Genomic DNA, 15,547 nt, shown 5'->3' with positions numbered 1-15,547 from the left:
TGGACACAGTTCAGAAAAAGGTGTTTCTCCCGGAGGAGAGAGCCAGGGAGTTATCCGAGCTAATCAGGAACCTCCTAAAACCGAGCCAAGTCTCAGTGCATCAATGCACAAGGGTTCTGGGAAAAATGGTAGCTTCCTACGAAGAAAAGCCATTCGGCAGATTCCACGCAAGAACTTTCCAGTGGGACCTGCTGGACAAATGGTCCGGGTCGCATCTTAAGATGCATCAGCGGATAACCCGGTCACCAAGGACAAGGGTGTCCCTCCTGTGGTGGTTGCAGAGTGCTCATCTTCTAGAGGGCCGCAGATTCGGCATTCAGGACTGGGTCCTGGTGACCACGGATGCCAGCCTGCGAGGCTGGGGAGCAGTCACACAGGGAAGAAATTTCCAGGGCTTATGGTCAAGCCTGGAGACATCATTTCACATAAATATCCTGGAGCTAAGGGCCATTTACAATGCTCTCAGCTTAACAAGACCTCTGCTTCAAGGTCAGCCGGTGTTGATCCAGTCGGACAACATCACGGCAGTCGCCCACGTAAACAGACAGGGTGGCACAAGAAGCAGTCAATGGCAGAAGCTGCAAGGATTCTTCGCTGGGCGGAAAATCATGTGATAGCACTGTCAGCAGTATTCATTCCGGGAGTGGACAACTGGGAAGCAGACTTCCTCAGCAGGCACGGCCTCCACCCGGGAGAGTGGGGACTTCACCCAGAAGTCTTCCACATGCTTGTAAACCATTGGGAAAAACCAAAGGTGGACATGTTGGCGTCCCGCCTAAACAAAAAAAAAAAAAATTGGACAGGTATTGCGCCATGTCAAGTGACCCTCAGGCAATAGCTGTGGACGCTCTGGTAACACCGTGGGTATACCAGTCAGTGTATGTGTTCCCTCCTCTTCCTCTCATACCAAAAATACTGAGAATTATAAGACGGAGGGGAGGAAGAACTATACTCGTGGCTCCGGATTGGCCAAGAAGGACTTGGTACCCGGAACTTCAAGAGATGCTCACGGAGGACCCGTGGCCTCTACCTCTAAGAAGGGACCTGCTCCAGCAAGGACCCTGTCTATTCCAAGACTTACCGCGGCTGCGTTTAACGGCAGGGCGGTTGAACGCCGGATCCTGAAGGAAAAAGGCATTCCGGATGAAGTCATCCCTACCCTGATCAAGCCAGGAAGGATGTAACCGCAAAGCATTATCACCGCATTTGGCGAAAATATGTTGCGGGGTGTGAGGCCAGTAAGGCCCCGATGGAGGAATTTTCAACTAGGTCGATTCCTGCATTTCCTGTAAACAGGAGTGTCTATGTGCCTAAAATTGGGGTCCATTAAGGTTCAAATTTCGGCCCTGTCAATTTTCTTCCAGAAAGAACCAGCTTCAGTTCCTGAAGTTAAGACGTTTGTAAAAGGGGTACTGCATATACAGCCTCCTTTTGTGCCTCCAGTGGCACCTTGGGATCTCAATGTAGTTTTGGGGTTCCTAAAGTCACATTGGTTTGAACCACTTGAATCTGTAGAGTTAAAATATCTCACATGGAAAGTGGTCATGTTGTTGGCCCTGGCCTCGGCCAGGCGCGTGTCAGAATTGGCGGGCTTTTTCCTGTAAAGGCCCTTATCTGATCTTCCATTCAGACAGGGCGGAATTGAGGACTCATCCTCAATTTCTCCCTAAGGTGTTTTCAGCATTTCACGTGAACCAGCCTATTGTGGTACCTGCGGCTACTAGGGACTTGGAGGACTCCAAGTTGCTGGACGTAGTCAGGGCCCTGAAAATATATGTTTCCAGGACGGCTGGAGTCAGAAAATCTGACTCGCTGTTTTTCCTGTATGCACCCAACAAGCTGGGTGCTCCTGCTTCTAAGCAGACTATTGCTCGTTGGATTTGTAGCACAATTCAGCTTGCACATTCTGTGGCAGGCCTGCCACAGCCAAAATCTGTAAAAGCCCATTCCACACGGAAAGGGGCTCATCTTGGGCGGCTGCCCGAGGGGTCTCGGCTTTACAACTTTGCCGAGCATCTACTTGGTCAGGGGCAAACACGTTTGCTAAATTCTACAAATTTGATACCCTGGCTGAGGAGGACCTGGAGTTCTCTCATTCGGTGCTGCAGAGTCATCCGCACTCTCCCGCCCGTTTGGGAGCTTTGGTATAATCCCCATGGTCCTTACGGAGTTCCCAGCATCCACTAGGACGTCAGAGAAAATAAGAATTTACTTACCGATAATTCTATTTCTCATAGTCCGTAGTGGATGCTGGGCGCCCATCCCAAGTGCGGATTGTCTGCAATACTTGTACATAGTTATTGTTACAAAAATCGGGTTATTGTGGTTGTGAGCCATCTTTCCAGAGGCTCCTCTGTTATCATGCTGTTAACTGGATTCAGATCACAGGTTGTACGGTGTGATCGGTGTGGCTGGTATGAGTCTTACCCGGGATACATAAATCCTTCCTTATTGTGTACGCTCGTCCGGGCACAGTATCCTAACTGAGGCTTGGAGGAGGGTCATAGGGGGAGGAGCCAGTGCACACCAGGTAGTCCTAAAGCTTTACTTTTGTGCCCAGTCTCCTGCGGAGCCGTTATTCCCCATGGTCCTTACGGAGTTCCCAGCATCCACTACGGACTATGAGAAATAGAATTATCAGTAAGTAAATTCTTATTATTCTTGCGGAAAATAAATATTTGGACAATCAAAAAGTTTACCTCAATACTTTGTAATACAACCTCTGTTGGCAATTACAGAGGTCAAACTTTTCCTGTAGTTCTTGACCAGGTTTGCAAAACTGTAGCAGGTATTTTGGCCCACTCTTCCATGCAGAGCTCCTCTAGATCAGTCATGTTTTGGGGCTGTCTTTCAACTCCCTCTACAGATTTTCTATTGGGTTGAGGTCTGGAGACTGGCTAGACCACTCCAGGACCTTGAAATACTTCTTATGGAGCCACTCCTTAGTTGCCCGGGCGGTGTGTTTGGGGTCATTGTCATGCTGGAAGACCCAGCCACGTTCCATCTTCAATGCTCTTACTGAGGGAACAAGGGTTTTGTCCAAAATTGCCATGGCCCCATTCATCCTCTCCTTAATATGGATCAGTCCCCTTTGCAGAAAAGCATCCCCAAAGCATGATGGTTCCACCCCCCTGCTTCACAGTGGGTATGGTGCTCTTAGGATGCCATTCATCATTCTTCTCCCTCCAAACACGGCTAGTGGCGTTTATACCAAAAAGTTTGATTTTGTTCTCATCTGACCACATTACATTCTCCAAATCCTCCTCTGGATCATCCAGAGGGTTACTGGCAAACTTTAGACGGGGCTGGACATGTGATGGCTTAAGCAAGGGGACCTTTCGGGCGCTGCAGGATTTAAATCCATGACTACGTAGTGTGTTACTAATGGTAACCTTTGTGACTGTGGTCCCAGCTCTCTTGAGGACATTGACCAGGTCCGTCCACCCGTGTAGTTCTGGGCTGATTCCTCACCGTTCTCAAGATCATTGATACCCCACGAGGTGAGATCTTGCATGGAGCCCCATGTCGAGGGAGATTGTCAGTGATCTTGTATTTCCTCCATTTTTTTATAATTGCGCCAACAGTTGATTTCTTCTCACCAAGCTGCTTGCCTATTGTCGAGTAGCTCATCCCAGCCTTGTGCAGCTCTACAATTTTGTCCCCGGGGTCCTTAGACAGCTCTCTGGTCTTGGCCATGGTGGAGAGGTAGCAGTCTGACTGTTTGAGGGTATGGACAGGTGTCTTTTATACAGATAACCAGTTCAAACAGGTGCCATTAATACAGATAACAAGTGGAGGATAGAAGAGCTTCTTAAAGAAGAAGTAACAGGTGTGTGAGAGGCAGAGATCTTGCTGCTTGGTAGGTGTCCAAATAGTTTCCACAAGAATATACAAATAAATTGTTTAAAAATCATACAATGCGAGTTCCTGGTTGTTGTTTTTCAGATTCTGTCTCTCACAGTTGAAGTGTACCTATGATGGAAATTACAGACCTCTCTCATCTTTTTAAGAGGGTCAACTTGCACAATCGGTGGCTGTCCAAATACTTTATATCGATCAATGCACAGTCCGAGACTGGATGTATATATCAGAACACCTGTACTAAATATTCTGGTAGAGAATATTTGTTCTTAACTAACACTGTCTTAAAATGACACGTAGAATACTTAAGTGACTGTAACATCTACATCTATTTACTAGTCCAATGCAGTTTTATTGTGTGTCTAAAATAATTTTCTGCATTATCATAGTGACTGTGTGTGTCTGCATCTGCTGTATGTAATTCACTTTCAATGTATCACCGCTATAGCTATCACTGTATTCTGTACCCTGTGGTGCTAGGTGCGTCAGGGTCAAACATATAAGTTTGTGTATTTTACTGCGCTCTTCAGTCACCTCATACTGCATTTATTCTCTGTTTATGTTCTGTATTTCCTGTCACTTAAATAAGGGTGTGTTTTGCAGGTATTCTATTTGTCTGGCTATATTGTACTGTTATGCTCTATGGCTACATTCCCTATCATTTCTGCCACAAAGGGCGGTAAACCCGTGGGCGCTCCTGCATCATGCAGTGCTTGCGCCATGGATTTACCTGAGGGGGAAGTTTTAACTGATGGTCTCTGTACTGGGTGCCATACATCTCCCAGTCAGCCCGCAGCCCCTGTAGCCAATCAGGAGCCACCTTGGGCAGCTTTCTCAAGTATGCTGAATACGCTTGTGACACGTCTTACGCCCCCTGTGGGACCTCCTGTGCCTTTGCAGCCACATATTGTCACTGTAATTAATCCGCCCTTGGCGGACACTGTCTACCCAGATACAACAATTAAATCAATCTTTGGTGAGACAAAAGTCTACCCCACTTCCCTCTGGGGTAAAGGGGTCATCTAAGCGGGCTGCTTCCTCCTCACAATCCACTAATATTTCAGACAATTCTTCTGATGGGGATGGGGAATATACTGATCTGTCAGACACTGATACAGTTGCTTCTGACGAGGAACCTACAACTCAGGTTGATGTTCCTGACCTAGTGGAGGCTAGTAAGCTGATTTTACAAATTGATGATGAGGTAGATCCCACTACGGCGTCTAAGAAACCTGATAAGTTCAAACATCAGAAGGTTGCTAAAGTAGTCTTACCTCATTCTGACCATTTAATTGAGATACGTCAGGAATCCTGGTCTTCTCCAGGAATGAAATTCTCCCTGTCTAAGAAGATGCTAGCTTGTTTATTCTATCCCTGCGGAGTTGAGTAACAAGTGGCAAACTCCACCACATGTGGGCTCTCATGTCGCCCGTCTTGTGTTGTCATCTACTCTGCCTATCACCACTGTCACCACACTGAAGGAACTGACGGATAAGCGTGTGGAGGGATGCCTGAAGTCTATTTACTCCCCTACCGATGCTGTACATAGACCCACTATAGCAGCCTCCTGGGCCACAAAAGGAATTGAAGCATGGGTTCAGGCATTAGAGGAAGAGCTACCTCAGGATATTTCTGACACTGCCTGACAATATCTGTCTCATATTACTACCGCCTCCCACTATATTCAGGAGGCGTCCTCTGAGGCAGGTGTAATTGGCGGCCAAGGCGTCTACTACGTCTATACTGGCTCGACGAATTCTGTGGTTGAGGTCCTGGAAGGTGGACCTGTACTCCAAAAAGAACTTGGAAGTACTCCCCTTTAAGTGAGACATCCTATTTGGGTAGATCTGAACAAGATTGTGACTGACTTGGCGACTGCCAAGACTGCGTTTCTCCCAAGTACTAATCCTTCTGCACAGAAGGCTGAGAGTACCACTTTTTTTCGTTCCTTTTTACTTCCAGCATTCTTATTAAACAATTCATTGAAAGGAGTGTACATAGACATCAAATTTAGAGAACAGATACGCAAGAGACGCTCATTAGTTTTTAATATTTGTGTTTATTGTTTTGTGTACTTCACAGTTTTGTCATGTTCACACAATAGATGTATATGTTTTTAGGATATTTCGCAGAAGTTTTCCCAGAGGACATGAAATAGAACATGTCATATATATTTTTAAAGAAATGAAATAAAAGTTAATTTTTATTTTTACTCAAATTCAAGCAAGTGCACCAGAGACAGATCCTTTTCTCTTTTCTTCCCTTCTTACCCTTAATGCATTCTGACATGATCTGTGGTAGCACCCCCATAAACTGTACAATCAATTGATACAGTATTAAGATTTGGGGTACTCTTCTATATTTACTTAAGATAGATATAACAACTCCAGTGCAATAGTTCTCTTCCTTTCCCCTTTTCCTTTATTTAGACTTCCAGGGAAAGCAAAGGGTCAGGCGTACCCGAGACAGGCTCGTACTTCCAACACCACTAAGCCCAAACCTAAACAGTCCTGGGCTGCCCATCAGCCTGCTTCCAAACAAGACAAGCGTGCTGCATGACGGGACGGGCCTCCCCCTGGAGGATCCCAGGGTGGGAGGCCAACTTCTTTAATTCGCCCAGGTCTGGTAAAGGACCACTTCAGCCGCCTGGGTGCAGGAAGTTGTCTCTCGCGGATACACTGTCTCTTTCAAGAGACGTCCCCCTCGCCAGTTCTGCATGCTGGTTATTCCTTCGTATCAGGTGAAAGCGCACGCTCTACACATGGTTGTGCCGGTACCTCTGTCCCAGAGAGGCAGGGGAATACTATTCGACCCTGTTTCTAGTCCCGTAACCCAATGGGTCCTTCCGGCCTATACTCAACCTCAAATCATTGAACAAATTTGTGAGAGTCTCCAAATTCCGTATGGAAATGCTGCGCTCTTTTGTACTGGCCATGGAACCCAAAGACTATATGGTATCCCTGGACAAACAGGATGCTTACCTGCATATACCTATTGCCATATTGCATCAGCAATATCTGCGGTTTGCTATTGGCAACCGACATTATCAATTCCAGGCTCTGCCATTTGAACTGGCCACGGCCCCTCGGATCTTCACCAAGGTCATGGCCATGATGAAGGCCCTTCTCCGCCGTCAGGGTATTAGGATCCTACCTTATCTTGACGACTTCCTGATCCTGGCGAACTCCCAAGATGTTTTCCTCCATCATCTGGACCTGACGGTCCAATTCTTACAAGCCCATGGGTGGCACATCAACTCGAAAAAGTCCTCGCTGGTCCCTGCTCGGAGCATGGTGCACCTGGGGGCACTGCTGGACACACAGCCAAAGACTTTTTCTGTCTCCAGAGAAAGTCCTGAAACTTCAGGACAGGATCGGATACTTCCTTTCTCATCTAAGAGTGTCGATACACTCGGCGATGCAAGTACTAGGCCTCATGGTGTCGGCTTTCGTCATGGTAGAGTACGCTCAATTTCATTCCCGCCCTCTGCAGAGGTTAATCCTTTCCAAGTGTTATGGCCTGCCCCATCGGATCAGGTCTCAAATGATCTCCTGGACTCTGGAGGTTCTTCTGTCTCTGAGCTGCTGGCTACAGGACCAACAGTTGAGCAGGGGCCGTCCCTTCTGAATTTCCGACTGGGTCCTACTGACTACGGACGCCAGTCTGCGGAGTTAGGGCGCTGATAGAACAACATTGTCTCCAGGGTGGGTGGACCAAGGAGGAATCTCTACTCCCACTAAACATTCTGGAATTGCGGGCAGTGTTCAGTGCTTTGACGCTTGCCCTGCCTCTGCTACAGAACAGACCTGTTCAAGTACAATCAGACAATTCCACCACGGTGGCATACATAAATCATCAAGTTGGCATAAAAGCCGCATGGCAATGATGGAAGTAGCAAAAATCCTTTGTTGGGCGGAACGCCATCTGCCAGCAATATCTGCAGTGTTCATTCTCTGAGTTCTCAACTGGGAAGCGGATTTCCTCAGTCGTCAGGACGTTCACTCCGGAGAGTGGAGTCTTCATCCGGAAGTCTTTCAACTCCTAGTGGACAAGTGGGGCCTACCGGATGTAGACCTGATGGCGTCTCGACACAATCACAAGGTTCCGGTCTTCGGATCAAGGACCAGGGATCCTCAAGCAGCGTTCGTGGATGCACTGGCAATTCCATGGAACTTTCGGCTTCCATACGTGTTCCCTCCAGTGTCACTCCTGCCCAGGGTACTACGGAAGTTCAAGCAAGAAGGAGGAATACTACTTCTAGTCGCTCCAGTGTGGCCCAGACGGCATTGGTTTTCAGACCTGCAGGGTCTATCGATCAAGCGTCCTCTTCTACTTCCTCAATGCCCTGACCACCTCGTTCAGGGCCTTTGTGTCTACCTGGACCTGGCCAGACTGGCTTTGACGGCGTGACTTTTGAAGCTTCACTCCTGAGGGCCGAAGGATTCTCCGAGGTGGTTATCCAAACTATGTTGAAGGCCCGCATCCGGCTTCTGCACGGATTTATTACAGGGTCTGGAATTCTTACTTCACTTGGGGTGCTGCTAAGACTTACAATGCATACAAATTCAGTACTTCCAGACTTATGGCTTTTCTGCAACAAGGCCTAGACTTAGGCCTTCATCTAGCCTCCCTCAAGGTTCATATTTCTGCCTTGTCAGTGTGGTTTCAGAGAAAGATTGCGTCTATTCCTGACATTCATACTTTCACTCAGGGCGTTTTACGGATTCAGCCTCCCTATGTCCCTCCTGTGGCTCCATGGGATCGGTCTGTTGTCTTGAATGCCCTACAAGAGTCTCCATTTGAACCTCTTGAGTCTGTGGACCTTAAATGTCTGACGCTTAAGGTCGAGTTTCTGCTGGCTATTGCCTCTGCTAGCTATTGCCTCTGCTAGGAGGGTGTCGGACTTAGGCACTTTGTCCTGTCGTCCACCCTTTCTGATATTTCACCGTGACTGGGAAGTTCTTAGAACTCGCCCAGGGTATTTACCTAAGGTGGTGTCATCTTTCCATCTTAACCAGGAGATTGTGGTTCTGGATTTTCTCTCTTCTGGTTTGTCCTCCAAAGAGCGGTCTTTGGATGTGGTACGGGCTCTCCGTATATATGTAGAGAGGACTGCCTCTCTCAGGAGGTCAGATGCCCTTTTTGTACTTTTTGGTTTTCACAAACGTGACTGGCCTGCGAACAAGCAAACATTGGATAGATGGATTAGAATGGTGATTGCACAAGCATATGCACAGGCTGGTCTTCCAGCTTAAAGCCCTTTCTACTCAGTCTGTTGGACCTTCTTGGGCGGCCCGCCGAGGCGCGTCCGGTGAACAATTGTGCAAGGCGACTACGTGGTCCTCAGTGAACACGTTAATTAGGTTTTATGCCTTTGATACTTCCGACCTCCCAGGATGCTTCCTTTGGACGCTGGATTCTTGTGCCCGCTACGGTGCATCCCCTCCCATGAGGAACTGCTTTAGGACATCCCCGATGCATTCCCTGTGGAACACTGTGTACCCGGCTGCAGAAAAGGAGATTTATGGTAGACTTACCATAGTTAAATGTCTTTCTGCGAGGTACACTGGGTTCCACAGGGCGCCCACCCTGACGCACTTAGCTTCTTTGGCTTTGTATGGCATTAGCTGCTGGTCCCTTCTCCTGACGTGAGAATGTGGTTCTATATGACTAACATCTGCCTTCTCTTTTACCTGCTACTGCATTGGACTGGTTAATGAAACTGGTCTCCAGTGTCTGGAGGCTGGGTTATAGAGGGGGCCATGCAATGCATCCTGGAAACAGTCAAAGCTTTAGCTTGTTGGTACCTCTGGATCAAGATCCAACTTTTCACCCCGATGTATTCCCTGTGGAACCCAGTGTACCTCACAGAAAGAGATTTAACTATGGTAAGTCTACCATAAATCTCCTTATATGTTGCAATAAGAGTCATTTCAGTTGACAGTCCAGGCACTTGAGTAATATGAGCAAGTCCGTTTTTTTTTTTTTTTTTCTTTACACGGTTTTTATTTGCGATATGTAGTCAGTGGTGCTATATATATCATCGTTCACATGTGTTGCACACTAGGGGGGATGTTCAATTAGTGCCAAATTTTCCAACAGTCGGAAAATCGGCACTAATTCTACCTATGTGTATTCAATAGTCTCCCGTTTTTGGATCCATTTTCGCCCATGCCTTTTCAGTTTAGTTTTTTTGGGGCGAAATGGACCTAAATGGGGGTGTAAAAGACTGCATATTCGACAAAATGGGTGTTTCTGCGGCAAATTCGCCAATCCACGTGTTTTTCACCCATGCCGGATTTTACAACCAGTCGACATTACGGCACAGTCATTGTATAGGTCGAATGTAAATTCAACCTAAAAATGGACGAAAACGAATAAGTACCCCCCTAGGGAGCAAGGCAGTGTGTGTGTGTGTGTGTGTATATATATATATATATATATATAACAACTTTTTATTATAACAGATTTATTTTTTACCAATTTGCTGAAGAGCTGTTCTGCTCATCTCTGGTGAGTGAGTTGTAACAACAGTAGAATGTTAATGTACCTGTTTTGTTTTGCGTTAGGTCATTTCATTGTCTGTCGGAAACCATCCCACAGAAACCAATCCATTCCCAGCAGTTGAAAGCGTAGTTGTGAAGCTGACCTGTGCGCCTCCATCACGATTTACAATGAATCCTGTGTACAAACATTTCCATATGGATCTCATCTGTCCTTTGATGAAGCATGAGAAGCAAGTGGTAGGTTATTTACCTAGAGGTCCTCTGCTCTTCACTCCAGATAAAGATAGATCTATATTTTAGCCTTAAATATTGTTGTTGGTTTTTTTTCCCCCCTTTGTTGGAACTTATGCAGATAGTCCGCCCCAGTTGCAGTTTTGGATATGTTTCCTAAAATGGGGGTTTGCTTCACCAGTACCCACCCAAAACGTCACCCACTCATCTGTGCTGAACTTTGCTTTCTGCATTTCATATCTGCTTTAGCTGGGAAGTATGGTTGGTGGAGCATGTGCCCTGTATGTTGTACTGATTGGCTGATCCAGGCACATGTCTATAGCAATGATTGGGTAACAGTGGAGGGGCCAGTGATTTGCTAGGAATTCTAGACACATGATGACCCTTTCCAGAAGGTGCATTTGGAGTAAAATTGCACCTAAGTTGCAGGGTGTTGTGAAGAACTTTTCAAAGAAATGACTTTTTTTTATCTCATTAATAAAAATGGAAAACTTTGCCTTAACAAACAAAAAAGCTGCAAGTGCTTGTAATTTGCACTGTGTTTAGTACAGAGTTTTTAAAAAATTGGTAACAGACCTTTATAAAGCTCAAAGTGGAAAGCCACAACACAGATGTTGTTTTGCCTACATTTGCAGGAGTGTACCTGGTTATATGGAGATTCAACTGGATTTGTGTGCCAATAGTGGGTCATCTCTGTGGTGCAACTTGTTTGCATTGACAAATGGAAAGAAGTGGATGGATTGGGATGTTCCACGCAGAGCACAGCTTAGGCACCATCATATAAATAAGATGATTTAATGTGGGATGGGTTATGTAAATAAGGTGGAGAGGATATGCTCACATCTTGGTGGAAGAGTCTTTAGGCTTTCTCTCTGTAGAATGACTTGCTTTTCCCAGCAAATAGATTTTTTTTTTCTGCATCATTTCAATAAAAAGCTTTTATCTCAAAAGTTAAAAAAAAAAATTCAGAATTTTTATAAGAGGTAAAACGAAGCTGAATGTTTTTTTTATTTTATTTTGTTTTAGATTCCAGTTTCAAACTACCGCAACCAATTACTGCAGTTATCAGCCTATGATCATCAGGGAAGGAAATTTGATAATTTCAGTTCTTTGGCTGTTGAGTGGGACTCATCCAAGGTGCTGTTAGCCAGCTTTGATTCTTCTAAACCCATGGAATATATTCAGAAGGAGGACGGAAGCGGACAAAAGAAACTGCATGGTACAGCATTCATTCAGCTTTTTGGTTTTGGTAGATAATAAGTTATGTGCACTGACTGCTTAATGCTATTAGACAAATAGCAGATGACCGTTTAAAATACAGGGAACCAAGCATGACCTGTATTCGGTGTATTCCCTTGTTATTCATAGTCCTACAAATATTTATGACACCAGCTGTGGAGGTGTAGAGAAATTATATACAGGATCATGTACGATTCCTGTGACATCTCTGCTTTATTCCACTGTTATTACACATTCTTTTCCACTGTAGCACATTATGCAGTTTTGTTGGCATATTATATACCCGTATATTAATAGATGCTGTAGTTTAATAATACATTTAGAGTATATTTAACTGTCATTTGTTTATTAGGTCTGAACACTGTTCTTGTTCATCAAGTATCTGGGACAGCAGTTATTACTGCCAGAGCGGACAATTACCAGGAATTACATCACAGGGCGGCTAAAGTGAGAACACCGGTATGTGCATAAAGCGCTCCTCTCCCTGATTTCCCTTCACAGAGGCACCTGAAGACTCTATCACCTCATCAGATTCTGCATGCTGAATAGATGCTTGTTTATGAGATGGAGTATGCATTTTAGAGATAAAAGTGGCAAGGTCCGCAGGATGAACAGGTCTTAGGGGTTTAGGCATAATGTCATGTAAAACAGGTCTAAATCAGGTCATGAAATGGATCACAGATCTCCATATTAAAGTCAATGCAAAAATATGGATACCTGAGTATCCCCCACAGTGGTTAGTACTACATGATCAGCATCAGGCAATTGCAGACTGGTGAGCTAGGAGACTTGCTGGCTTGAGAGATAAGTGTCCCCTCTGAACACATTGTTCAGGTAAGATGGTGTCCTAATTGCAAGGGGTGGGCAGCTGAAATTTACACTGTAGTGGTGGCACCTGCTTGAGGGACCTGGAGAGTAGTTCAGACATAGCACATGGTCTGTGCAGCACGGATGATGCTGATATATCATGCAGATATATTGGTACATATGCCTGTATGTATGAACGACCTGCTTACCGACCCATGAGCCGGCCACAGTAACTGCCGACAATGGTGTCACTACCGGTTCCTGTGGCCAGATTGGGACGTGTGTAATGCACAAGATCGATCGTTTCTGAACAATCTTTACCTATTGTTAGATCGGTTTGAGTGTCAGCCAGACGGTCATTCCGTCGGCCTAGTGTGTACCCAACTTTTTATTAAAGATCACCATTGGTTTCCTCCATGTTGCTTGTTTACAAACATCCTTATTCTTTTAGTGACTGGAAGGTAACATTAAAATGGTTTTCACATAATAAACTTAGAAACATTCTCTTAAATCTGTGTCTGGCCTCAAGGAGTGCACAGACTTCATATATGTACAAAGTACAGGACCGCGTGACACTGGTATATTTCTAGCCTCCCAGTATTTCATTGGCCTGTACATGGGGCATAGGGCCTAATTCAGACCTGATTCCAGCAGCAAAATCTAAATTGCAGTATAAAAATAAAGCAGCCAGTATTTACCCTGCACAGAAATAATATAACCCACCCAAATCTAACTCTCTGCGGGATGCGGTTATGTGACCGGCAGTCAGAAGAATGACGGTCACAATACTGAAGCCAGGATCCCGAACCCTGAATATCCCGCCGGTCGGCATGCTGACCAACAGGGACTATTCCCACTCATGGGTGTCCACCTATAGAGTGGGGATAGAACCTGTGGCGAGCGGCGCTTGCCTCCCCCGGCCAGCCATCTAACATCCAGGATCCCAGCGTCGGTATTGTGACCGCAGGTCACACATACCCAACTCCTCTCTGCACATGTTATATCTGCCCCACCTGCAGTGCACATGGGGCCTAATTAAGACCTGATCGCTGCTGTGCGTTTTTGCACAGCAGCCGATCAGGCCTGAACTGCGCATGCGCCGACTCTGCTGTGCGCTACTCTTCAAGTACAAAAGCATCGCCACTGTGCGATGCTTTTGTACTTGTGCGGCGGGATCGGGCCTGACTTGCGAGGCGGACTAGCCTTGTGTTGGGCGTCCCCCCGCATGTCAGGGAAGCTGATCATAGATGTGCTAAATTTAGCACATCTACGATCAGGTCTGAATTAGGCCCATGGTTTTGCCCATTAGAGAAAGATTTCAGTTTGAACACACCGCACCCAAATCTAACTGTCTCTGCACATGTTGTATCTGCCCAACCTGCAGTGCACATTGTTTTGCCCATTAGAGAAAAAAATTGCTGCTGTGATCAGGTCTGAATTAGGCCCATAGTCTGTCCCATATTGACCTAGATTACTACTTCGTATAAGAGGATGAGCGATGATTAGTAATAAACTCCTCCTTTGTCCTGAGAAACACAGATGCAACAGAAGAGGACTTAGCGAAGTGAAGTACCAAATGTAATGTTGAAATGTATCCACTGTCTCATTTATTTAAATTTACATATGTGTTAATGTCTTTTAACAAGTGTTCTATTTTATGGTCTTGTCTGTTCCAGGTCAAAGTATTGACACCAGTCTCTGCTAGTCTTGAACTACTGCTTGTGGAGGATGTAAGAGTAAATCCTGGATCAGTTTCCATTTACAATCATCCTGATGTCACGGTGAGTTTGCGTGTGTGTCTGGCTGGTGCTAAGTGCTAGCTCAGACTAGGAGCAATGGCTGAAAACTTTCACACCTTGGAACGTGTTAAAAAGTGACCTAAGGTGAAAATAAGTGTGATCCATTTACTCTTTCTCTGACGTCCTAGTGGATGCTGGGAACTCCGTAAGGACCATGGGGAATAGCGGCTCCGCAGGAGACTGGGCACAAAAAGTAAAAGCTTTAGACTAGCTGGTGTGCACTGGCTCCTCCCCCTATGACCCTCCTCCAAGCCTCAGTTAGATTTTTGTGCCCGAACGAGAAGGGTGCAAGCTAGGTGGCTCTCCTGAGCTGCTTAGAAGTAAAAGTTTAAATAGGTTTTTTATTTCAGTGAGTCCTGCTGGCAACAGGCTCACTGCATCGTGGGACTAAGGGGAGAAGAAGCGAACTCACCTGACTGCAGAGTGGATTGGGCTTCTTGGCTACTGGACATTAGCTCCAGAGGGACGATCACAGGTTCAGCCTGGATGGGTCCCGGAGCCGCGCCGCCGGCCCCCTTACAGAGCCAGAAGAGCGAAGAGGTCCGGAGAAAGCGGCGGCAGAAGACGTTCCTGTCTTCAAATAAGGTAGCGCACAGCACTGCAGCTGTGCGCCATTGCTCTCAGCACACTTCACACTCCGGTCACTGAGGGTGCAGGGCGCTGGGGGGGAGCGCCCTGAGACGCAATAAAAACGATATAAAAACCTTATATGGCTAAAAATTTTTTATCACATATAGCTCCTGGGCTATATGGATGCATTTATCCCCTGCCAGTTTCCTGAAAAAAGCGGGAGAAAAGGCCGCCGTGAAGGGGGCTGAGCCTTTCTCCTCAGCACACAAGCGCCATTTTCTTTCACAGCTCCGCTGGAAGGACGGCTCCCTGACTCTCCCCTGCAGTCCTGCACTACAGAAACAGGGTAAAACAGAGAGGGGGGCACTATTGGCAGCTAATATATAAATACAGCAGCTATAACAGGGAGTAACACTTATATAAGGTTATCCCTGTATATATATAGCGCTCTGGTGTGTGCTGGCAAACTCTCCCTCTGTCTCCCCAAAGGGCTAGTTGGGTCCTGTCCTCTATCAGAGCATTCCCTGTGTGTGT

At 46.2% G+C, this 15,547-nt stretch overlaps 1 protein-coding gene across 1 annotated transcript in view; it reads left to right on the top strand.

The window, feature by feature from the left end:
• The window catches only part of NUP210 (nucleoporin 210), a 390,084-nt gene that overhangs the window by 168,952 nt on the left and 205,585 nt on the right, over nt 1-15,547 (top strand). Inside the window, exons 16-19 of the mRNA XM_063940607.1 lie at nt 10,431-10,604; nt 11,625-11,817; nt 12,190-12,296; nt 14,321-14,425. Coding sequence (XP_063796677.1) covers nt 10,431-10,604; nt 11,625-11,817; nt 12,190-12,296; nt 14,321-14,425 — 579 coding nt within the window. The remainder of the gene's footprint in view (nt 1-10,430; nt 10,605-11,624; nt 11,818-12,189; nt 12,297-14,320; nt 14,426-15,547) is intronic.

The sequence above is a fragment of the Pseudophryne corroboree genome, chromosome 9 (genome assembly GCF_028390025.1).
Source record: "Pseudophryne corroboree isolate aPseCor3 chromosome 9, aPseCor3.hap2, whole genome shotgun sequence".
Lineage (NCBI taxonomy): Eukaryota > Metazoa > Chordata > Amphibia > Anura > Myobatrachidae > Pseudophryne > Pseudophryne corroboree.
The sequence above is the reverse complement of the archived record's forward strand: the minus strand, read 5'-3'. Positions and strand labels throughout refer to the sequence as shown.